General features: G+C 36.3%; 5 protein-coding genes across 6 annotated transcripts; 3 read left to right on the top strand and 2 right to left on the bottom strand.

Annotated features, from left to right (window-relative positions):
* Positions 1-188: 188 nt before the first annotated feature.
* fam162a (family with sequence similarity 162 member A) lies at positions 189-3,867 on the bottom strand. 2 transcript variants are annotated; one of them, XM_043226004.1, is made up of 6 exons: positions 3,786-3,867; positions 3,639-3,695; positions 2,230-2,304; positions 1,792-1,903; positions 618-726; positions 189-536 (listed from the first exon to the last, which is right to left on the bottom strand). In XM_043226004.1, exons 2-6 carry the CDS (start codon positions 3,688-3,690, stop codon positions 423-425), a joined length of 462 nt encoding a protein of 153 aa, XP_043081939.1. In that variant the 5' UTR covers positions 3,691-3,695; positions 3,786-3,867; the 3' UTR covers positions 189-422. The 2 variants fall into 2 exon arrangements, with proteins under 2 accessions (XP_043081939.1, XP_043081940.1); XM_043226005.1 differs by having other exon boundaries at positions 2,230-2,317; positions 3,639-3,838.
* A 296-nt stretch (positions 3,868-4,163) lies between these two features.
* On the top strand, positions 4,164-5,602 carry mix23 (mitochondrial matrix import factor 23). The gene is made up of 5 exons (XM_043226006.1): positions 4,164-4,260; positions 4,688-4,813; positions 4,973-5,119; positions 5,189-5,248; positions 5,327-5,602. The coding sequence occupies exons 1-5, from the start codon at positions 4,210-4,212 to the stop codon at positions 5,375-5,377; spliced, it is 435 nt and encodes a 144-aa protein (XP_043081941.1). The 5' UTR covers positions 4,164-4,209; the 3' UTR covers positions 5,378-5,602.
* Positions 5,603-6,251: 649 nt separating this feature from the next.
* Positions 6,252-6,915, bottom strand: cst14a.2 (cystatin 14a, tandem duplicate 2). The gene is made up of 3 exons (XM_043226751.1): positions 6,755-6,915; positions 6,565-6,666; positions 6,252-6,421 (listed from the first exon to the last, which is right to left on the bottom strand). Exons 1-3 carry the CDS (start codon positions 6,824-6,826, stop codon positions 6,293-6,295), a joined length of 303 nt encoding a protein of 100 aa, XP_043082686.1. The 5' UTR covers positions 6,827-6,915; the 3' UTR covers positions 6,252-6,292.
* A 750-nt stretch (positions 6,916-7,665) lies between these two features.
* si:ch211-161h7.5 lies at positions 7,666-10,424 on the top strand. The gene is made up of 8 exons (XM_043226892.1): positions 7,666-8,171; positions 8,273-8,381; positions 8,451-8,595; positions 8,678-8,791; positions 9,343-9,487; positions 9,569-9,717; positions 9,803-9,942; positions 10,030-10,424. The coding sequence occupies exons 2-8, from the start codon at positions 8,282-8,284 to the stop codon at positions 10,164-10,166; spliced, it is 930 nt and encodes a 309-aa protein (XP_043082827.1). The 5' UTR covers positions 7,666-8,171; positions 8,273-8,281; the 3' UTR covers positions 10,167-10,424.
* Positions 10,425-11,225: 801 nt separating this feature from the next.
* si:ch211-161h7.4 lies at positions 11,226-19,584 on the top strand. Its single transcript, XM_043226872.1, has 18 exons — positions 11,226-11,574; positions 12,186-12,229; positions 12,323-12,393; positions 12,502-12,623; positions 12,703-12,763; positions 13,131-13,329; positions 13,423-13,503; positions 13,638-13,712; positions 13,811-13,966; positions 14,048-14,481; positions 14,757-15,122; positions 15,280-15,822; positions 15,899-16,517; positions 16,654-16,724; positions 16,958-17,119; positions 18,283-18,443; positions 18,685-18,775; positions 18,857-19,584. Exons 1-18 carry the CDS (start codon positions 11,566-11,568, stop codon positions 18,940-18,942), a joined length of 3,351 nt encoding a protein of 1,116 aa, XP_043082807.1. The 5' UTR covers positions 11,226-11,565; the 3' UTR covers positions 18,943-19,584.
* The last annotated feature ends 1,872 nt before the right edge of the window (positions 19,585-21,456 follow it).

Raw genomic sequence — 21,456 nt, 5'->3', positions numbered from 1 at the left:
TTAATTAAAATGCAACCGTTTACTCTGTGTTTTATATGTTACCTCAATTAGGATTTATTTGGGAATCAAAAGTAATTGCTGGAGAACTATATAAACATTTATATGATTTAAAAAATCTTTGTAAATCAAAAACTTTGCAACACATAATAGGATAAAATTATAACTAATAAAATGAGTTCGACTTGAAATATTTTTGCCCTTTCAATGCAAAAAGCAGTGGAATACTATTTTATTTTACGTATACAAAAATCACACATGGAAAATCTCACATCTTTATTTTATACACTACTCTAAAAATCTGTTTACTATGCGAAGGAAAATCTGTACCACCTCCACTAGAGTTCCTATAGCGTGTGGCATTTGACATTAAATAACTGGCTGTGGTGTTGTATGATGAGTCTTGGGCCTTGGGAGCTCAGACTTCACTGGGCTTTCCCTGCAAGTGCGGTGGCCTCCTTTTCTCTCTGTGCCTCCTCTCTCCATCGAGCCTTCTTCTCCATGTTAAGAGAGGTTAGATTTTCATGCCGACCTGCCGCCTGCCATTAAAAGCATTGGAGGACATAAGAGCCATATATCAAACAAGCTTATCATTTATACAGGAGCGCACTTTCCATTACCTGCTTCCCAGAGACAGCCATAGCAATGCACGCCACCACAGTCAGTGCCATCATCACATAGCAGGCCTTCACACGCACTCTGTTCCTGGCAGCATCAATCATCTCGAATCTGCACGCAGCAAGTATAGAAAATACTATTTCATAAAACAGTACATTCATAAAAACATGTCACGTGTTATTTAGAGTCGGAACGGGGTTTTTTCTCATTTGATTTAAATGCTAACAGTGATTATTCAAACAGGTACGTTGTCTCTTTGAAAAAATCGTTAAAAGAACTAGCTCATTGGAGTCATTTATTTTTGATTCACTAAAAGTACCAGTTCATACGAGTCGTTTGTTTTTGAATCGAACTTCACTAGTCACAGTCGTGCAAAAGCGTGTGGGGACAACTCGATAGAAAGACGCTTCTTATCATTATTACAAAGTACAAAGTGAGTTTTTTTTATTTGAATAACTCCAACACAGGCTGAGATCCCACAAAACAATGAATGTAAAATACTATTTTCCTGAAGGAGCTACATGGGGAACTTTCGCACTTAGTGCACTACAAAAATATCAGTTTCACATTAACGCACACAGAAAGCATTTTAACGCTTGTTCACATCAAGAACAAGTAACTATATTAAACTATTATAGACTATAATGAAAAAGCTTTAATAACCAATCTAGTTGACAACAGCCAAGTCCACACAAAAGCGTTATTGATGATATTTTTCAGCTGAACGAATTGAGCACTTGAAGACAACCTACACCGCGTTCATAACAGAATATATTGTTATTGTTCTTAATGTGAACATGGCCTTTACAAATATATTTTCACTGTTAGTGAAATGCAATCATCCGGTAAAAAAGATTATTGTTTGGGGTTTAAAGAACTCGTACTTTGACTATACAAATGAACACCAAAATAAATCATTAAATCATATTTTTTACCCATCCCTAGTAAAAAAGCAACAGTAAGGTGGGTCAGGGAGGACATGCATGCTCTGTTTTGCATCTAACATCACAAACAGAGCCCACTCTGATCTCCCTCCAGATACCATGAATTACACTAATTACCTGTCACTACACGGCGAGGAAATCTCATTTGAACCTCACAGTGGACGTATATGTTTAGTAGGATGCCCCAGAGCTGGGGGTTTTTCTTAAATGTAAACAGGAACTGCTCACTTACGAGACAAACTCTGGAATCTGATCTGCAGTTTTAAATCGTCCGGACCACAACAGCATCTTTTTGTCCCATTCCGATGGGCGGTAGCCTGGTAATTTAAACCCGAGCCGTTGTGCTAAAGAAAACAAGGATAGAGGAAACACAAGGTGAAGAGAAGTTAGTCCATTAAGAAAACCATGAAAATTTGCTTCAGTACAATCTGATCCCTGTAAAATAGCCAAAACAGGAATATTAAACGGAAATCTTGTTTTACATCATAATTACACTGTTGCGTGTAACGTGCATGTTTTTTCTTGTGTTTGAATTCCGGGAACAAAACCTGCTTTAGTGATGCAGTTCATTCAGCAAGTAAAAGTGCAGCATCACGTCAAGTGCTGAATCATGTCACATGCCCCGCCACTTAAACAGTAGACAGAAGTGGATGGGTATTTAAGCACTGACCCTGGGGTGCCCCCCCTTCAGGCTTGCTGCACAGTCTTCTGCTCCCTGAGGTCATCACTCCTCTCCTCACCTGCCCTGTAGAAGGAAACTGACCATTAAAAAGAAAGTTCAGAAGTGAGATTTCTGTCATTTAATTACCCTCACGTTGCTTTAAAATGGTTTGACTTTCATTACTTAGTGGAACAATTTTAGCTGAACTGTCCCTTTAAGTCTGTCGTGATGATAAATTATGGCTGTATGATGATGTTTATGCAACACAAATGTGCCGTTTCCTGTTATATTTTTTTTGGTTTTTTTAGAGGAAGTGACATTGCATTTAAAACTTTTATTTAGAACTTCAGAAGCTGTTTAAAAATTATGTTATGTAAACAGAAGCTGTTTAAAAAAAAGAATAAATAAATAAATGTATGTATGTATGTATGTATGTATGTATATATATATATATATATATATATATAATATAAATGACTTTACAATACAAGAACAATACTACCAATTTGAATAATAATCATTTCAATAATAATCAGAAAATACAAAACTTAATTAACCGATTTACATAAATCATATACACACAGTACCAGTCAAGGTTTTTTAAACAGTAGGAGTTTTTATGTTTTTTTAAGAAGTCAATTATGCTCACAAGCTTACATTTATTTGATCCAAATTACACTAAAACATTACTATTTTGAAATATTTAATTATTATTAAAAACATTTTCTACTTGAATATATTTTAAAATGTAATTTATTCCTATAATTTTGAAGCTAAATATTTAGCATCATTACTCAAGTCTTAGTGTCACACGATCCTTCAGAAATCATTCTAATACTCTGATTTGCTGCTCAAAAACATTTATTATTATAATTGCTATTATAAAACCTTTTGTAACATTATAAATGTCATCAACTTTCATCTCAAAGCATCGTTGTTATATATATATATATATATATATATATATATATATATATATATATATATATATATATACATACACATATATATAAAATGAAAAATATGTGACTCGATAACATATATAGTTATTAAATTATTATCAATATTAATATATTGTTATTAATTATTTTACGGAAAATTTTACCATGGTACATTTTAGTAAGAGAGATCACATAGAGTTGTAAAATCAGTATAACAAGAGGTGCGGTTTTGTCCACGTATTAGATAAAACATCAATTAGAAGTAATAAAATCTATGCAACAACCTTAAGCAACCTTATGAATCCATTCATGCCAGTCTCAAAAAATGATACTGCGTCACAATGTATTTATAATCTTATTTTCACTGCTAGTTTTATGCCGTTAAGTGTTTGAAGAATGCCCACTGTGCCCAGTACCAAAGCTTATCATATGCTGCCTGGCTGCGTCCAAAACAAATATCACACGGAAAATACTGACCTATTAAAGTGCCAAAAGCGGCGCGAGGCCCTCTGATCATGTTGAAAATCATGACTTCTGAAGAAAAATGTGATGAAAGAAAAAGACGAATTTTAAGCCATGAAATTGTGCCCAAATGACAAAGTCAGGTTTAGCTCCTCTAACTACCTTAAAGTCAGTTCGACTTCATATGCGAGTACAGAGCTGGTGTAACCCTGAAGGACCCTGAGCGGCCAAAACAGCTGCGCTCACCTCAGCGCCTGTCTAGGACATAAGTTACGTATGTACAGTTAGCGTGACACGAATGTAAATATAAATGATGTAACTTATAATAAAGTCAAATAAAATGTATAATACAAAACATTTGCATTCTTGCGAACATGTCGCATAAATCACCTGTGGATTTTACGTGCTCACATCTTATTTTCATCGTGAGAAATAATTATGTCACACTATCTCTGTTAAATTGTCTCACGATTGTAAAAGCTTAATACTCAATAATTACCTGTAGAGATGTTTAAAAAGTGTCAAGGCAGTATTTGGTCAGGCAATCTTTGGACACCCTCGACGAGTAGGACCCCTTTAGTTCACTATGGCGGCGCCCGGTGGAGTTCTGAACTGTGAGGACTTTTCAATGTTTCAGGTAAAATGTGCGAAGTTGTCAGCAGACAGGATCAAATTATGCAGAATGTTTAAGGGCATACCGATTTTTATAAGCACGTTGTTATCATGTTAGCTGGGGAGGCTATGCGAATGACTGACCCTCGGTGGTCTGTTGCATGCAGTAGTGAGGTTCAATGAGCAGCAAAGCAAACACAAGCGATTAAGCTACTGTGTTTTGCTTCGTTAATATAAATGCATTGGACGAGTTTTCATTTATACACAATACAAAACACGTAATGTTTTAAGCCATCAAGTATCTAAAAATTGTGTAATATGTATTCTAAATATTTATGGTGCCAAATGTTCTGGTATTTTGGACTAAAATTAGCGGTTTTCGCTCACACAGGTTATAACTACTACTTTTAATTTTTATTTGCATTGATGTAGTGTACATCTCTGTCCTGTAGGAAGTATTAAAAGTGATGCGCACCATAGATGACAGAATTGTCCATGCCCTCAATACTACTGTGCCCACTGCATCCTTTTCAGGCAAAGTGGATGCCACAAAGACCTGCAAAGAACTTTATGAATCTGTATGTATCACAGTGATAAGTAATCTTCAATAATCTAAACCAATTTATTTTATAGATCCCCCTAATTTTGTTGTATTATTGGTTTAAGTGTACTGTCATACTCTGCTATGTATTAATTAATAGTATGTTTGTTTTCTCTGTACTGCCGATGCCTTTCAGCTCATGGAAGCTCATCTTTCCAGAGATAAGGCAATTAAGTCATGTATTACAGAGACCTCTGCTGTCGTCGGGCAGTTACGTGAAGAGAGGGCAAAAGATGGAGACAACTTGTCAATAATCAAGCAACTCAGGAAAGAGCAAACTAAGGTAATGTCTTTATTTATATGTACTTTGGCTGCAGTTGACTTGTTTAAATTCTCTACCTTTTCCCTACAGTTAAAACTCATGCAGTCTGAGCTAAATGTTGAAGAAGTGGTCAATGACCGGAGTCTGAAGGTGAGTTATTGAGTGTCTTCTATTGATTCGAGTGGTTTGCATTTAGAAGTGTTTGGCAACGATCGCACTTTCTTTCAGGTTTTCAACGAAAGGTGCCGAATCCACTACACCCCTCCCAAGATCAAGTGAATGATACTTTTACTGTCATCATAAACTACACAGTTGTTCTGAGGAAAACACCTGGAGCTGAGCCTGGACATTGTCACTGACCCCACAAACCCTCCTCCATCAGTATGCTCTGTGGCTTAGTGTTTCTTACAGTGAAGAAACACTATTGTAGCCCGAATCCTGTAAACCATTTTGTATAAATATTGTACAAAAGATTTTATAAACCATGAAATGTTTTCCAATTAATGAAAAGTTGTCTGTTACTTGCTTTGCATAATAGTGATTAATGTTAATTTGAAGTGCACTTAAAAGTTGATTCATCTGATCTTAGATGTCGATGTGGCCACCTGCGTCAAAGGTTAAAGAGGGGGTTTCCAACCCGATCTCATGGGAAAACAACTATTTCACAAGTTGGCTATTTTATATGAATTTGTACGATGAGAATGATTTTTCTAAAAAAAAAAAAAAAAAAAAAAAAAAAAAAAAAAAGCTTGAAGGCCTTCCCTAAATATATGCATCACTGGGTCGTGAACAGATTGTATTAATGAGATTTTTGGGTTTTCAGTCTTTTAGATGCCACAGACCCCCAGATAATGATACTTGCGTGAGAAATTATCATAAAATTTAAAAGCAAACTGTCAAAAAAATTACTCAGAACTGCACTGTTAGATTAAAAAAAAAAAAAAAAAAAAAACTCCATCAGTAAAGTACAAAGCCCAAAATGTGACATAGTTACATATTAGTGATGTTTTGAGTGTATGGGGAGGAAAATGTATTTTACAGTTGTGCCAAACACAATGGAAACCTCTATTTAAATGCTTACCTAATTCAAAATAGGTGTAATTTAAGTTAGCGATCCCACTATCTGTGTTAAAAATGATAACTGAGATTGATGAGCATTTTAGGAAACATTTATTCTGATTTGCATAGTTTCATTCAGAAGTATTCAATGGGATCATGATGAGTCTTGGATGCCTGTATGCTGGTCAGCTGCAGTGTTTCTCCAGCATGGGGCAGAGTTTTATAGACACGTAGATGAATGTACTCGTCCCCACCTACATGAACCTGAAACAGATCATTTAGTTTTAGAGCGATGCTTTTTTTTAAGGACTGTATCCGACAGCCTTGCTTTTACAGACATATTCAGTAGCCCGTTAACAGGATTCTCGTATAAATCGATTTATAAAACCACAGGGTTTTACTCTTGCCTTAACGAAGTAATTTGTCCCCGCAACGACTTGCGTTTTAAAGGTTTTCGCGGTGAAGACGTCAAACGTGCGCCCTGCTTTATCCTCGGCGTGAGACTTCATCTGTGGGGAAAAACGGGAGCTTTCAGTGAATCCCGTCTTATGACATGTTGCTGTTTCTTTTTTTTATCTGCAATGTAACGTGACCAACCTCGTCGCATATTTTCTGCACCTCTTCATTCGCATCTTTCGCCTCAGATGTTCCGCCACAAAGTAAAGGCATTTTAAATACTGAGGGAAAAACTAAAGAAAAACACAGAAGAAGCTCCTCTCGCTCTTATTGACTGAAAGGAAAGTTTACTTCCTGGTGATCACGAGACTCTGGAACAGACCATTTTTGTGGAACAGACCAAATAGTGTTGTAGAGTATAAACAAAAAGAGAGATGCTGGCCCGATGCCCTTAAAATACGCTAAATATTACAGTTTAAACAGAAAATATGGATGTTTTTAATGGAAATGTATCTGTTCATATTTCATCACTCCCCGCGAAGTGGTTTGATCCTCGTAGTGCCAAACATGTGACAGGGCGTGGATATGTTTACTTAATATTTAATACTTTTACAATTTTTTATTTACTAAACAATTCACACAGGGCTTCCTTAACTCTATGGGTCCAGGTGACTACTGATGCTTTTATGCTTATGGAATGAACAAAATCTTTGAACATATTTTTGTAACTTTTTTGTATTTTTCATTTATTGTACCCATTATTATTGCTTTTGTTTTGTTTATATATATTATTATATTATATATATATATATATATATATATATATTAACATGGAATTATTATAGTGAATTTTTTTTCACTTTCAACGTGTTGATAAAGAACACATTGAAAGTACTGAAAGTTGATATGCAAAAGGTTGCTTTTGTATATGCTTAAATTATTAAGTAAATTTAAATGTGATCAAATACACAGACCAGTTTATCGTTTTCTTATATGGAAATCTCCAAATACTGAGATGAAACCAAACTTTGCAAAATGCATAGCAGGTTAAGCAACCCTGGAAAAATATGATTGTAAGCATGTCTTGTTAAAAAATAACGTCAATATCACTTCTTCAACACATGTTCAGAGATGTGTTTCACAATAGGTACGTGTCCATCCATGAGTCCAATTACTTTCTTTACTGTTAAAGACATTATAACACATGGTTAATGACTAAGCCATGTTATAAAACATGTACCTATGGATCAAAAGTATAGTTAAAACAAAATAGAATCCTTATTTTAAGCATTAAATTGTAAAAATACATGAACTATTTAAAAATAAAACCCTATACCATCTACTACTAATTTTTGTTACTTCAAAGTGTGAAATCTAGCTAGTTGTGTAAGGATTTTTCATAACCAATGGAAGTGCATGTGAAGAAAAAAAGGTAGAGCGGCATTGTACACCTGTATTCAAAAGTCATGCTCAGCACGTGTAGTTATACAGTTACACAACCTAGACTTTATAAAACCAGTCCCACGGGTGTAGTATTTGTGTTATATAGTCCTCCGAGTGTTACGGTAACTTCCTCTCTCTTCAACGCTTGCTTGCAGACTCAGGAATTCACTCGTGGGTAGGATGCAGGTTTTGTTTCTCTTTGTTTTGTTACTTGGTATTTTTTGAGCGAATATATGTATATTTTCAGATAACAACAAGCAGAACATTCTCTTTCAGCTGCTCAAAATGGGAGGTCACAGCGCTGCCCGGTTAGCACTCATAGTCTTTTCAGTTGTCACGTTCATCATCTGCATCATATTCAATGCACTTGCTGGTCCGGGAATAGGTATGTACAGTTGATACATTTAATACTGTTTCCGATATAGATTGTTGCTACAGTATTTTTGTTTTTCAGGTCCTTTTAGAAACACCACTAGAGTGATATCAGATAAATACAATACAGAAATCACTCCCTCGGGATGGACCTTCTCCATCTGGGGTGTCATCTACACCTGGCTGTCGCTTATGCATATTTATATCCTCTCCACTACTTGCAGGAGGTACGAATGACCTAGTATGTAGTGTGATTTTGTAATCAGATGCATGTTAACGAGAGGTTCACGTATATTGTTATGATGTTAGGACGGTTTCTGGTCCAATGTACTGCAGTCCCACTGTGTTGCCATATGGATTCTTCATAACCTGGATTGTAAATATGCTGCTGAATATAGGCTGGCTTCTTCTGTGGGACAGAGAGTAAGTCCGTGTCATTTTAATGACAATTCTGATATTTAGTATACTTTAAAAATGTAATGCAAGGTAAGGGAACTGGAATTGGAAACACTGCAGTCTTCAGCGTTGAATGATCTTTGAGAAATCGTTCTAATATGCTGAAACATTTCTTTATCAACAGTTGTGTTGCCTTTTGTGGAAACCATAATAAAACCAAGATATATGACGAAGAGAAGGTTCATTAAACAGCTTTATTTATTTATAAAAAAAGAAAATGAGCTGCAAAAACTGGTATAGCATAAAAAAATGTTTCTTATATTACGTTAGAATGATTTCTGAAGGATCACGTAGCACTAAAGACTGCAATAATGGCTGTTATTATTATTAATATTAAAATAAAAAATAATTAAGTATAGTACAGTGTATTTATACAGTATAAGAATTTTAGTGTATAAATTATAAATAATGTATATAGTATTTATATATTAACATTTAATTTCTATAATTATATCTTACAAACCTATCTCATTATTATTGACCATTCGCAAAATCTTTATGATTGCATTTTTTTAAAGGGTGATGATCGCTGCATTGATTTTCCTTGCTTTGATTGCCTTCACAAACTATCTGCTGATAATCTTCTCCTGTCGCGGACTGAAACAACACGGAGCCTGGTTAAACAAATATCACAGAGTAGACCTCTGGTGTATTCGGATATTGGTGAGAGACCATTGAAGTAATACTTACTAACTCATTTTAAAATAACAACGCATATTTAAGTTCGCATCGTGGTTCTTGCAGGTTCAGAATGGCATTGCGATATACACAACATGGACCACCATCGCCACCCTGATCAACTTCACCGTTGTGCTGAGATACGATGCTGGAATGACCCAGTCAGATGCAGCAACTGTCTCTCTCTCTATTCTTTTGGGTGAAGCTATTTCTTGGTAAGGACATGAATCTCAAATAAACGAAGGATGGCAAATAAACGAACGACATATATTTTGAGATGAATGCTTTATTATTTTGCAGGTTTATCGTCGAGAGCTTTGTGTTTGAAAAGCACCTGAGATACATTCTGACAGTCTACCCTGTCGTTATTGTGGCCTTGAGTGGAAACATGACAAAGAACTTTAACTCTGCAGATCCAAGCCGCAGTGGCATTTACATAGGTGAGCATAAATGGGATTTCTTCGCTTTGGTGTCCTTCATCGCTTGTGCTATAATTCATGACATTAATACTTTGTTGTATTCCACAGCTGTTTTACTGGGGTTGGCTTGTGTACTGTTTGCGGTCAAAGTGTTGCTGGTTATATGGAGGCATATTAAACATCCTCTCTATGAATGCATGAATGCAGAGGATGCGATATCACCAATAGAAATTGCTCAAAAGTAGAAGAATATGTTCACCTAAACTAAATAATGTTTGTATAATTTTATTTTATATTTGTCAGGATTTTTCAATGCAATTTTTTTTTGTAATTGTGTTAATATGTCATTTTGATGAAGTTAAAACTGAAATGCAAAGCTTGTGTAAATGAGTTACATAAAGTGAATTGCTCTTATCAGGGCAGGGGGTGTCCTGGAGTATTTTTACACTGACCATGATCTATGAACAGTTATGTACCATTTTTCTCCAGCAATAAAATCATAAAACTCCCTAGGGTTTAAAGTTTTTGTTGAGTTTTAGATGAGAAGTCAACAGGTTGATGGCTCAATCCCAACTAATGGTGATTTAAAATAAAATCATGATCACAATTGCATTATATTAAGTGTCAATCAAATTTATGAACTGTGCACTGATTTGTGTAAAATCTGCAACTATTATTGATATAACAAAAAATGTGAAAGTCTTATTTTTTTTTTTTTACTAAAGTTTTATTAAGTTGTAATAATTGTAATATAAATGTATATATTTTTATATTTATATAAAATGTCTAAGAAATATATCATTCAAGTTAATAACAATGTTATTTTAGTATCGCTGATTGAGATACAATTAATTATTTTTGCTATTATACAATGATATTATTTTATATTTTTCAACTTAAAGTTTTAATAATTATTTAATAATTATTTTTACATATTTTTATATTTAATTTATATATTTTTATTTTAATGTCATTTACTTTATGTTGGTACATAAAGTTTTAAATATTTTTTTATATTTAATTTATATATTTTTATTTTAATGTCATTTACTTTATGTTAGTACATAAAATTTTACTAAATTAAACTGAGATTTATTTTATTTCAAATAACGCAATTTTTGGTTTTAGTTATAGGAATCTTTTACAAACCCAGCTGCGATATAATTGGTAATTAAGGAATTTATTTTAAATAAATTCACCGAATCCCCATGTAGGTTTATAGACGCCCCCTAGTGGTGTATTTATTGACGCCCCCTAGCTGTAGTGTGGCTCCGCAGCACTAGATGGCAGCCTTTCATCGCGCGTCTTTCTCCCGCACAGGAACAAAAATGAGCGGGAGAATTTGTGTTGTTGTTGTGGGCCAAATACAGCGACGGACGTTGTGAAAGATATTAATATTTTCTGTGAGATATTAACAATTTAATACTTAATTTTCACCACTGTTTTGAAAGTAAAGCTATCGCAAATGCAAAATTAGCATCACGACCTGCCGAACTGCCTAAACAAAGAAGAGTGTAATGTCAGCGCGAATGGCGGTCGGCTCCCAGTCACGGGCATGTTGGGATTGAAACGAGAACCGGACTCTCTGCGCGTTTAAGAGCTTCACCGGCGGACACAGGTTTTCTTTAATCAGGGGTGAACACGATGTCCCAGGTCAGTAGCTGTTGGTGTATCGTTACGTGAGGAACAAAACCACCTTTGCACGTAGTCACCGCTTGTGGCGCAGAGTCAAAACAGAGCAAGCTTCCTACTTAGACAGCCTTTTTGGGCACCATATGCGCTTAAAAAATTCTCTGAGTAGTGTACTCATTGTGTTTGGGGACAAAGCCCGTGTCTCTGAATAGAAAGCAGAAGTAACATGACAGTCCAGACACCGTTCATTTAGGTAGCAACATAGAGAATCACGTTTTGTTTTATTACATAAATGCAACCATGTTGTTTCTATTACACATATGTTCTGTTCTTATCAACTCTTTTTTTAATCAAGATGAATGATTTCTGAAGGGTCACGTGACTCTGAAGACTGGATTAATGATGCTAAACATTCTGGACTAAATTACATTTTACATAAGATATAAATGTTACAAAATCACAGTTTTATTGCGTTTTTGTGCAAACGAGATTTTAAGAAAGAAAAAACAGAAAAATATATTTTTTTACTGTGACAGGGAGATAGATATGGTTTTGCGTGTGTGAATTAGATAAATGTTCTCACAGTTTTTATTCTTTAAACTAACTTGTGATGTTTGAATCAATAATTTCAGATCAAAGCCAAAAAGAAACTTCATTATTATCAAGGACATGAAATGTAAGTAATGGTACACTTTCATTACACCCTGTTGTATTTGGTTAACTAGTGCAAGTAAGAGTGATTTAATCATGTGTTGCCGCTGGTTTTCAGAGTCAATTCTGAATACAAGATCGATAAGGTTTTGACCCTGCATGAGATCGACAATCTCTTCGATGACATTGGTGATTATATTCATTACGTTCATGTCATTGCTTAAAGCATCCATTTCATTGTCACCTTTTACGCTATTCATTGTGTGAAACCACATCTCATGTTATTGCTATTGTTAGATGCTGACTCTGAGCTGGGTTTGCCTCTGCTTTCGCCTTTGCCCAAAAACACTGGTATGAATAGTCAGAAGAAAAGTGAAAGTTCTTCTGATCCAGAAAAGATGAATGCATCACCTCAGCAGGTACACATGAAGTGAATCATTAGAAGTCGGCCTGTTCACTCTTGATGTTGATTGTTAATCACATGACTCTGATTGTCAGGTGCTCAAGGATGCTTTAATCCAAGAAAATGGCATTCAAGAAGATGAAATGATTGAAAAAGGTAAACCTACACCTAATCTATTGTATTATTGGACATTTGTTTTTATAATGTGTATAGTAATGCACAATAATAAACTATATTTCAAGTAATTTAATTAAATATTAATGCATGGAAAAATTATAAATTGTAATTGAAACTTCTAAATGCAATTAAATTAAAGCTGCAGTCCCTAATTTCTATCTATTTTCCAAACCGTGTTTTTTGCTTGTCCTGAATCGCTATGGTGAACCTATAATAAGTGTTTATATTCAAAAATACTTAGATTGGTTTGGGTAGGTACCACCATGGAGCAGTTAATTATGTGGCATATGTCATGCCTGCTTAGCATCTGTAATAATTTATTATATTTCTTTTAATCCTAACTAAGAGAATCCATTTAAAGAGCTTGCTCCCATAAAGACGTCCAGCCCTATTACTTTGACGACGGAGAGGGATGAAACGGTGGATGGAGTCAGACCTGTGGCTGATCCTCTTTTCTTTGTTGAGGATGAGGAACCCATTGGTGGAGACCTAAGCAAGGCGTCCTGTACTCAGCCATCAGAACCGGTCAAAGAACCCATTAATGGGTACGAATAAAAAGAGTGATAAATGTTACTCTTTCGTTTCATTCTGTTTCATTTTCGTCTGACTGCTGACTTGTTTTTTTTTTCGCTCTAAAGGGATAGCGACTCTCTGGCTTCACCACCGGAAAGGCTTGAGCTTAGAAAAACTACAAAAGCAACTGCTGGTTCTTTATCAAGGTCAGATATCAATGTATTACAACAGTATTTTCAAGCAACAATTTATTTAAATGTCTTATAAACTATATTAGTGATATTTAATATATAATCACATGTTTTGTATTATAATAAAACATATTTAACTTATGTTTCAGTATTAAGCCTGCGAAAACCACTAAAGTGTTAGAGCAAGCCACACAGTCCCATCCAGAAACTGAATGTTTAACAATGTAAGAAAACTATAATTTGTAATGATATAACAGAATTGTCCTTTCAATTTAGAGCTGCAGATTTCTTATTAAAGCTTCTCATTTTTTGGATTATTAAGGGAAAAAGATCCAAGTCAACTTTCTCCTGATTTGGTTCAGAATAGTGAACCAAAACTTCAAGAGGATGAGCAAGGCGAGAATCAGATGGGGGATCGTCGCAAAGGATTGTCTTTCCAGCATAAACTTAAAAAGGCGTTGATGGTTAAATCCCCACGGTGAGTTTAAATGTGACATTCTGCTCGTAAGTCAAATGTTGTCGTTACTTTTTGTAACGTGTTTTCATTGATGAGTTCCAGGAAGCCAGCAGCAGCCCCTGCTCTTACGCCTGTAGATTTAGAGGAGGATTTCATGATCCTAGACGACGAAGCTCCTGTTCTTTTTCTCATCCCTCGCAAGGCAGAGGTCAGCAGGAACAAAAAAACTGTCCCAGCAGATACCTCAAAGGAAGAAGTTCTTACAGAGCGACACTCTACAGAACAGCTCTCACAGAGTGAAACAGATATGACTGATCAGCATGGGAAGGGTGCTAAAAGAAACACAGCGCAAATTGAGTCTGGTAAACAAAAACCGAAAGGGAAACGTGGAAAAGCTACAAAAAGGAGTGGCAAAGGCTCTGTGACTCATGATAGTGTTGAGGATGGAGCAGCCCTTGTAACCGAAACGCTGGAGGACAGAGTTTCTGATCAGACCTCTTCTCAAACTGTACAGGGACAAAAAACTGTGTCAACAGGTACATCACACTTTCACTAAATCTCAGATTTATTGCATGTGTATGTGTGATATATATAACTATAGTAAAAATTGTTACATGGACTTTTAGAAATCATGATCAGGAAACATTTACAAAAAAAAAAAGGTCTGACTGTGAAGGGCACTGTATTAGTGCATTTACCTTTTATCAGTACATTTAATTTACTTTTATGATACATTCAAAACAAATGATATGATGCATTTAAAGGTTACATATGATTATGTTTGAAATATTTCTTTGTGTGACTGTTACAGGTAAGAAACGTGCAAACAGCAAGCTGACACCTGCTAAACTTTCTGACAAAGATGAAACGAATACAGGTGGCAGCCAAGAAATCCTGGTTCCTGAGTCCAGAGCCACAAAGAAATCTTCAAATTCATCTAAACAGGACAGACCTGGGCCAAAAGCTATGAAGGAATCCAATAAAGACAATGCTACAGCAAATCACTGCTCCACAAAATCCAACAAAAAAAGAAAGAAAAACAAAAAGGAGGAAACTAAGATAAAAAAGCGAACCTCTAGACAACAAATAGAGTTGGAACAGATGGATCCTTCCTGTGAGGAGCAAGAGCATGAACCTTCACCTGCCCTGATTGAGCGAAAGGAGAAACAAACGTCAGGTTAGTTCCTCAGTGCACTGCTAATTACACAGAATAATTGTATAATTTTGGTTATACAGATATCTAACACTCCCAACTCACATTGATTATGCACATTTAACATCCATCAGTGCAGAGCGGATAAAAAGTCTTTTCTGTTTCCTTTTTTGAACTGTAGCTGTAAATAAACGATCTTCACACAAGGAAGACGCTGTGGATCCAGGCAAGAAACAGAAAACAAAAAAGGTGGAACCAAAACCACAGGATCCACCAACAATAGCATCCGACATTTCTTCAGACAGTCCTATGTGTTTTAAAAGGAAAAGGAGACCACCAGGAGAGTGGTGGGTCACTAGCCCGAATGAAAGTACCATAGAGCCCCAGCCAAAGCAAGTGTTGGATACAGCACAAAAAAACAGTACTAAAGCATCAACAAAGCAAGCATCTGCTGTTGATTCTGAGGAAACACAGTCTATCAGACCTGCCAAGGTGAATCAGAAAAAACAGAAAACTCCCAATGTATTGGACAGTGCTAAAAAGCTAATATCATGTGATGATGGACATAATGCTGGAGCTGAGCAGAAGACTGCTAAGAAAACAGGGGGTCGAAGGAAACCAAAATCACTAGCCACTCAACCTCAAGTGGCTTGTCCGAATGAAAATGATGCTGAGATTAGTCCAGAATTTTGTAGTCCTAACAGGCAGCACAGTCTCCTTAAAGGTAAACTTATTCCCAAACTCGTATTTCTGTTGATTTAAGTTTTTGTACTTACTGTTTTGTCCTGTAAATAAAACAGGTGAGAAGAGAGTGTTTGACTGGGTCTACTCACGTGAATGTGGATCTGCACAGAAACAAACTTCATCTTCTCTGAAAAGACCGGACCGTTCTGTGTCAGACAACGTTCCACAGAAAAGACAAAGAAAAGCTACTTCCAATTGGTGGGAAGCGCTGCAGTCTCAGGAACCAGTCGATGAGCTTCCCACACCTTGCAGTCTTCCTCCACAAAAGTCCAAACCAACAAATACTCCACTTCGTGGTGTGATTAATAAGGATGGAAATTCAATGAAATCACAAAAAACTAAAAATCACACCAGGAACCTAAAAAGAAACATCAACACGCCAAAATCAATCAAACGATCTTTAGCCTCAATGAATGCCATTTTCGCTTCTGAAAAACCTGAAAACTTGGTAAATAGTGGACTGAGGTGCAGGAAACAGGGACGCAGAAACCTTCTTCACTCTCTTGAGGACCAGTCTGATCACTCGAGTGAGAATATGGCCCAAAGCGATGATCAGCTGCAGGGAAACAGCCATGCCTCTTTTGGTTTCACCAGTGGTGTTACTGTGGAGCCGTCAGGGACAAGGAACAAAAAAAGTGTCAGAGTATCTAGTGGACCCAACACGTTATCTGATGTGTAAGTTGAGTTATTAAAGGCAAATGCCTTGCCTAAACAAATATATGTAAATACATCTGCAGTTTATCTTGTAATTAATACCCTATAGTAATAATAAGTCAGTGCAAATAGTCATTCTGAAATTCTGCTTGTGTAGTGATGTTGCTTTCAGAAGTGGCCCGTCATCAATGCTTGAGCTTCAGCAACATGAAGATGATGACGACGTTGGTAAGCATTCATGTGCAAAATATTTTAAACCTGCAGGCTGTCAATTCTGTGCTATCAAGTGGTTTTGCTAAGACACAAACTCTCAAACTCATGACTTACTGAGCCTGTGTTACTCTATCAGGCCTCTCAAACAAACAATGATTTAAAGGCACCGCAGAACCATGTCTCTTAACAAAATCTTCAAATGACATCTTTACCAGCATATTTGTAACCTTAACTTCTTTTATTTTCAGACTTGCCATCGTCCAGAGTGATGCCACATGTGCGGCAGGCTCCACGGGTGTTGGCTCTCTGTGATCTCTGTGGGCCTCCACTGCAGCCTATCGTCCTGGAGGAAGAAGATTGGAACAACCTGCACGAGTGGTTCTCTCACCTGTGGCCCCCAGCCTCTAAAGGTAGGTACAATCAACACACAAAACTATTTTAGATATCAGGTATTGCCAAATTATGACAGGAGAAGAGTTCCCCATACTTGGGCCGACACACTCTAGACTGACAACAAAATGTTAGTCCTGAAAAATTGCAACGGTTGACTCCTCATTACACATGAGTCTAGGCTCTTATGTTTTAGACTATAAAAACATCAGCCTTTTGAATATGATACAGGTTTACCTCAAAGTGCTGAAGCACCAGTGTATGGGAACTAGCTTGTTTACGTAGGACTTAGACCCAGGAGTACATCACTTGACTGAGTTGGAAATAATGCGCTCCCAGTTAAAATATAGTTTTCTACCACTTAACATTTTTCTTCTTTCATCATGCTTATTAATGATTTAAATAATCTCTTGGAATGTCTAAAGGTCAACAGGACTTTTTATACATGCAGGGAGCATTAAAATAGAACAAATGAGTAATTATGGTCAGTATTTCATGGGAATATCCTAATATTGTAGTGATGATGAATCTTTGTAGGCCAACCTTTGCCCTGTTTTCCTATTAAAAAACAATAGGCATTTAGAATCATTGCAGAAAATATTTAAGATCTTGGTATGATTCAACTAATTATGATATTCAACTATTATTTTATTACTATTATATTAATACTGTTTATAAAACTGTTTAGAAACTGCAGTGCTTACATGGGTCTAAAACATTACATGAATCTACAATGTAAAAATAACTGTTACTGTTGATCACCGTAATCTTATGGGTGGTATATAGATGTGTAAAAAATGATGTAGGTGTATGTGCATGAAGTTTTCCCTTTTTCTGTTTTCCTTGTTTCTGTTTGTAATACTGTGGCTGTCTAGCCGTTTGAAATGTTTGACTTCCACAATGCTTTAAAATAGAAAATTCAAATGCGTCACACAGTGCACCACACAGATAATTGGTCCTTGCTGTGAGGTTCAGTTGCAAAGCGTTTAATGCTTATCACATAAAAGCCTAAAACGTGAGATGAAGACACAATCATGGGGGTGGTTGCTAGTATCAAATATAATTGTGTGTGTTTCGGCAGCCTAAAATGTAGTTTATTTTCAGTGCTGAAAAAAGGTGTTTTGCCACCTGTGTCTTGTTTTATTTAACTGATTCACATGCAGTGTTTTGTTCTCCGGTGTAGACGGACGAGTTATTAGTCCTGATGACTTCCACTGGCACTCTCATGGAGGCCGAGCAATGGGCCATGTGGTTGACCTCCAGAGTCAGTCTTTCTCACATGGAAAGATACTGCTGGGGTCGTTCATGAAGAAACCCTCACAGGTGGATCTTGATACGGTTTCCGTAAGTAACGTTTCTTTCGTTTATCTCTGTTAACTGCATAACCAGTAGTCAGCAGTGACCAGTAGTCGTTTTGAGATATATAATTGTAAAAGTTCATGAGAAGGTTACTTGAGTTATGTTTTATTTACCCCTTTTTGCTTATATGACATTTTCAAAACCCCAAGCTGGATTGCACTCTACAAATGCATTTGTTTAGATGTATATCAAAAGCGCATTAACTTTACTGTTTTGTTTTATGAAGGTATTCAGCATTATTTCAAGTTGTGTGCGTGTGGATATTGATGGTGTGAAGTCGGTCTACAATTCCGGACAAGTGTTTATGATACCTTCTGGTGAGCGAAAATTGAAATCAGATTTAATGAGAATTTACTAAATAATAATAGCTTATGATTTTTATTTTATTTTTGTTACAGGACAAATGTACAGCATTCAGAACCTCTGTCAGGAGCCTGCAGTGCTGATTTATCACAGGACACAGTCAAGTGACACACAGAGCTGAGTGCCATTTCGGCTTCCATCAGTCTCTTTAAAATATTCAGCTGTATATATTTTTTTTTAAAAGACAAATGTGTAGATGATTGTTTAAACATGCCATGCAAGTGTAGTTGCCTAGCAAAGCTCATAAATGCTAGTCGTTTTGTGTAAATAGCTTCAAGAAAATGTTAACCTTAAAAATAACTTGATTTTATAATGCTCTTTGAAAAGCTTTTCAAAACCGCGGTCTTACTGATATACAGGTACATTTTTGTCTATTGAATTCTCAGCAGAAAGCAGCTGTGTAGGTATTGAGAACAGAAATTGTTGGGTTGTCAGCAGGGGTCAGCAGATCCTCTGCTTTGTTAGATTGCTGTGCATGTCCAAATGTTCCTCTCCTTTATGCTCAGAAGTAGCGCTGTTTATTTGAGGTGCATGTAAAAGAAAGGTAAAATCTCATTTTTATTAGCAACCGCTTCATTTATAGTCGATCGGTATATTGTCATGTGATTACACTGTATTTGTGTTTGTAATATTGATTCTTCTACTGCTGTTTGGAAATGTATTTATGTATAGACTTTCCCTTTTGTTGTGTTTTACATTCCATCAAAGAGGTACAGAAGCTACTGTGCGCGTGCAAGTAAAAATGTATTTGAGAAAGAAAAATTGATATACACGTCAGACACTTCCATTTTTGTAAAGTGTACAGATTAAGACTTTAATCCATTATTGACTTTTTAACATTTAAAAATAAGTGTGGCGTTCACTTCTGCGCACCAATTTTCTCTTGTCACTTTCAAATCCTTTTTGTGAAGAGCAGGGGAACGCTCTATCGTTTAATTATGCAGCATGCTTTTAACCTCAGACATGCAGTGGAAACGCATCATGAGAAATGTGACACAAAATACCTTAAAATGGCTTTTCATAGCAAATCATAACACTTTACGACACACAAGTTTATCCCTTGGCCATAAGGCACCGCTAAGAAATATTTTAAACAAGTGTGATAATAATAACACAGATACTTTTTGTTTATAAAGATGATAAATTATTCTTTTTTAACCAGCATGTGGTTATAGTTAAGATGCCTCCGTCCTTCTGAGGTTTTCAAACCACTCCACACAAAAGTCTCTTTCATTGTGTGCCTAAAAGGAGAAATGGTTTGCTTACCACAAATTCTAGTAAATTTGGGATTACTTTGTCCAATCAAACTTTAGCAAAGGTTGGAAATGCTTCAATTAATCAAACTGCCACACTTTAATCACAGTAAATCCCCCGTCAGCAGAGCTGTGGAAAAAGACGATGATACGCCGTCTCTCGTTATCGTGTGAAATAGCGGTAGCTACGGGCATCAATAATTCACTCTTTATCATGCAAACCCACCTGTGGATCCAGTCATTCCACTTTTAAAGGACAATTGGTTGAGAAAAATGAGCAGATCCCTGGAAAAACCCTTTAGAGAGCTGACTGATGTTGACTACAGACCAAAGCTATGTCAAACCAAGCGATTAGCAGTGTTTAATGGATTGACTTTCCGCATTTCTCATTGAATGCTGTGGAAAATGCCAACGTATATCATGGATTTATTTTATCTTGTTCATGACGGATACCTCCATACGTCGTCGTAAAGGTTAAGCGTAAAGGGTAGGCGGATGATGTAGTAAAAAAGGTCATGTGCTGTACCTGAAATAATGAATCAAAATATAATCTGCTCCGTGAGTTTCGTGAAGAGTCTCTTGGGTTGGACTTTTCTTCCGCAAAAGCAACTGGCAGTGGGAAAATAACTCAAAACTGGTGAGTTTTGAGGCACTCTGAGCTTAATGCATTAAAACACTGCAACCCTTTTGCTCGCTTGGTAACATTGATTACCGTGCTCTCACATTTGTGGTGCTAAGTGAATCTGAGTGCAGATGGATGAAGGACGTGGTTCAGGGTTGAGAGAAGCTCTAAAAGGGTACCAGACACAGGGCGACCAAAAGTAGGAAACTGGGGGTGAATTATAAATGTGAAGAAAGACAAATCACTGCTCCCCAAACAACATTTCCGACCGAATAAAATCCTGACAAATAGGAAGTAGTAAGGGATCTTTAGATTACAGTTTTGCCAAGTCTTGTTGTGTAACCTATGCTAATGCTCACTGTAACTTTAACATTTTGCTCAAAAGGTTATTTAGAGTGAAAAGAGTGGTTCCTTTAAATGGTTCTTTGGGGGAACCGAAGATGGTTCTTTGGCTTTGTTATGGAAACCCCTTGGGACCTTCATTTGTAAGTGTGTTTTAATGGTATGTCAAGGTGAGGAGCTACTATTCCAATCAGAGCTGATTCCACGAAGGCGGAACCAGTTCACAGCGTAGGTTTGAGGAACAGCACCATTCTCGCAGGAAACCTTATCAAAGGATTTCCAGAGTATAATGTAACTTCCTTCCATTGTTGAAAAAATTCCTCTAAACCCGTTGGCTTGTTAGTTTCGGCTAAGCCCATTAAAATCAAATCAGCTAAACAATGCATCTCTTTTACTAAAGCGGTCGCTTAGAACTCGG

Source organism: Puntigrus tetrazona, chromosome 24 (assembly GCF_018831695.1).
Source record: "Puntigrus tetrazona isolate hp1 chromosome 24, ASM1883169v1, whole genome shotgun sequence".
Taxonomy (NCBI): Eukaryota; Metazoa; Chordata; class Actinopteri; order Cypriniformes; family Cyprinidae; genus Puntigrus; species Puntigrus tetrazona.
The sequence above is the reverse complement of the archived record's forward strand: the minus strand, read 5'-3'. Positions and strand labels throughout refer to the sequence as shown.

What these genes read in the sequence shown, in the direction of transcription:
- mix23 (XM_043226006.1), top strand. Translation starts at nt 4,210, where the DNA reads ATGGCGGCGCCCGGTGGAGTTCTGAACTGTGAGGACTTTTCAATGTTT. An exon ending in AGGACTTTTCAATGTTTCAG is followed by an intron (nt 4,261 to 4,687) that starts GTAAAATGTGCG and finishes TCTGTCCTGTAG; the next exon opens with GAAGTATTAAAAGTGATGCG. An exon ending in GCAAAGAACTTTATGAATCT is followed by an intron (nt 4,814 to 4,972) that starts GTATGTATCACA and finishes GATGCCTTTCAG; the next exon opens with CTCATGGAAGCTCATCTTTC.
- fam162a (XM_043226004.1), bottom strand. Translation starts at nt 3,690, where the DNA reads ATGATTTTCAACATGATCAGAGGGCCTCGCGCCGCTTTTGGCACTTTA. An exon ending in CAGATTCCAGAGTTTGTCTC is followed by an intron (nt 727 to 1,791) that starts GTAAGTGAGCAG and finishes TGCTGCGTGCAG; the next exon opens with ATTCGAGATGATTGATGCTG. An exon ending in TGGCTGTCTCTGGGAAGCAG is followed by an intron (nt 537 to 617) that starts GTAATGGAAAGT and finishes TTTTAATGGCAG; the next exon opens with GCGGCAGGTCGGCATGAAAA.
- si:ch211-161h7.5 (XM_043226892.1), top strand. Translation starts at nt 8,282, where the DNA reads ATGGGAGGTCACAGCGCTGCCCGGTTAGCACTCATAGTCTTTTCAGTT. An exon ending in TCTGGTGTATTCGGATATTG is followed by an intron (nt 9,488 to 9,568) that starts GTGAGAGACCAT and finishes TGGTTCTTGCAG; the next exon opens with GTTCAGAATGGCATTGCGAT. An exon ending in TTGGGTGAAGCTATTTCTTG is followed by an intron (nt 9,718 to 9,802) that starts GTAAGGACATGA and finishes ATTATTTTGCAG; the next exon opens with GTTTATCGTCGAGAGCTTTG.
- cst14a.2 (XM_043226751.1), bottom strand. Translation starts at nt 6,826, where the DNA reads ATGCCTTTACTTTGTGGCGGAACATCTGAGGCGAAAGATGCGAATGAA. An exon ending in TGCAGAAAATATGCGACGAG is followed by an intron (nt 6,667 to 6,754) that starts GTTGGTCACGTT and finishes TTTTCCCCACAG; the next exon opens with ATGAAGTCTCACGCCGAGGA. An exon ending in GGACAAATTACTTCGTTAAG is followed by an intron (nt 6,422 to 6,564) that starts GCAAGAGTAAAA and finishes GATCTGTTTCAG; the next exon opens with GTTCATGTAGGTGGGGACGA.
- si:ch211-161h7.4 (XM_043226872.1), top strand. An exon ending in CAATCTCTTCGATGACATTG is followed by an intron (nt 12,394 to 12,501) that starts GTGATTATATTC and finishes TGCTATTGTTAG; the next exon opens with ATGCTGACTCTGAGCTGGGT. An exon ending in TTGATGGTTAAATCCCCACG is followed by an intron (nt 13,967 to 14,047) that starts GTGAGTTTAAAT and finishes GATGAGTTCCAG; the next exon opens with GAAGCCAGCAGCAGCCCCTG.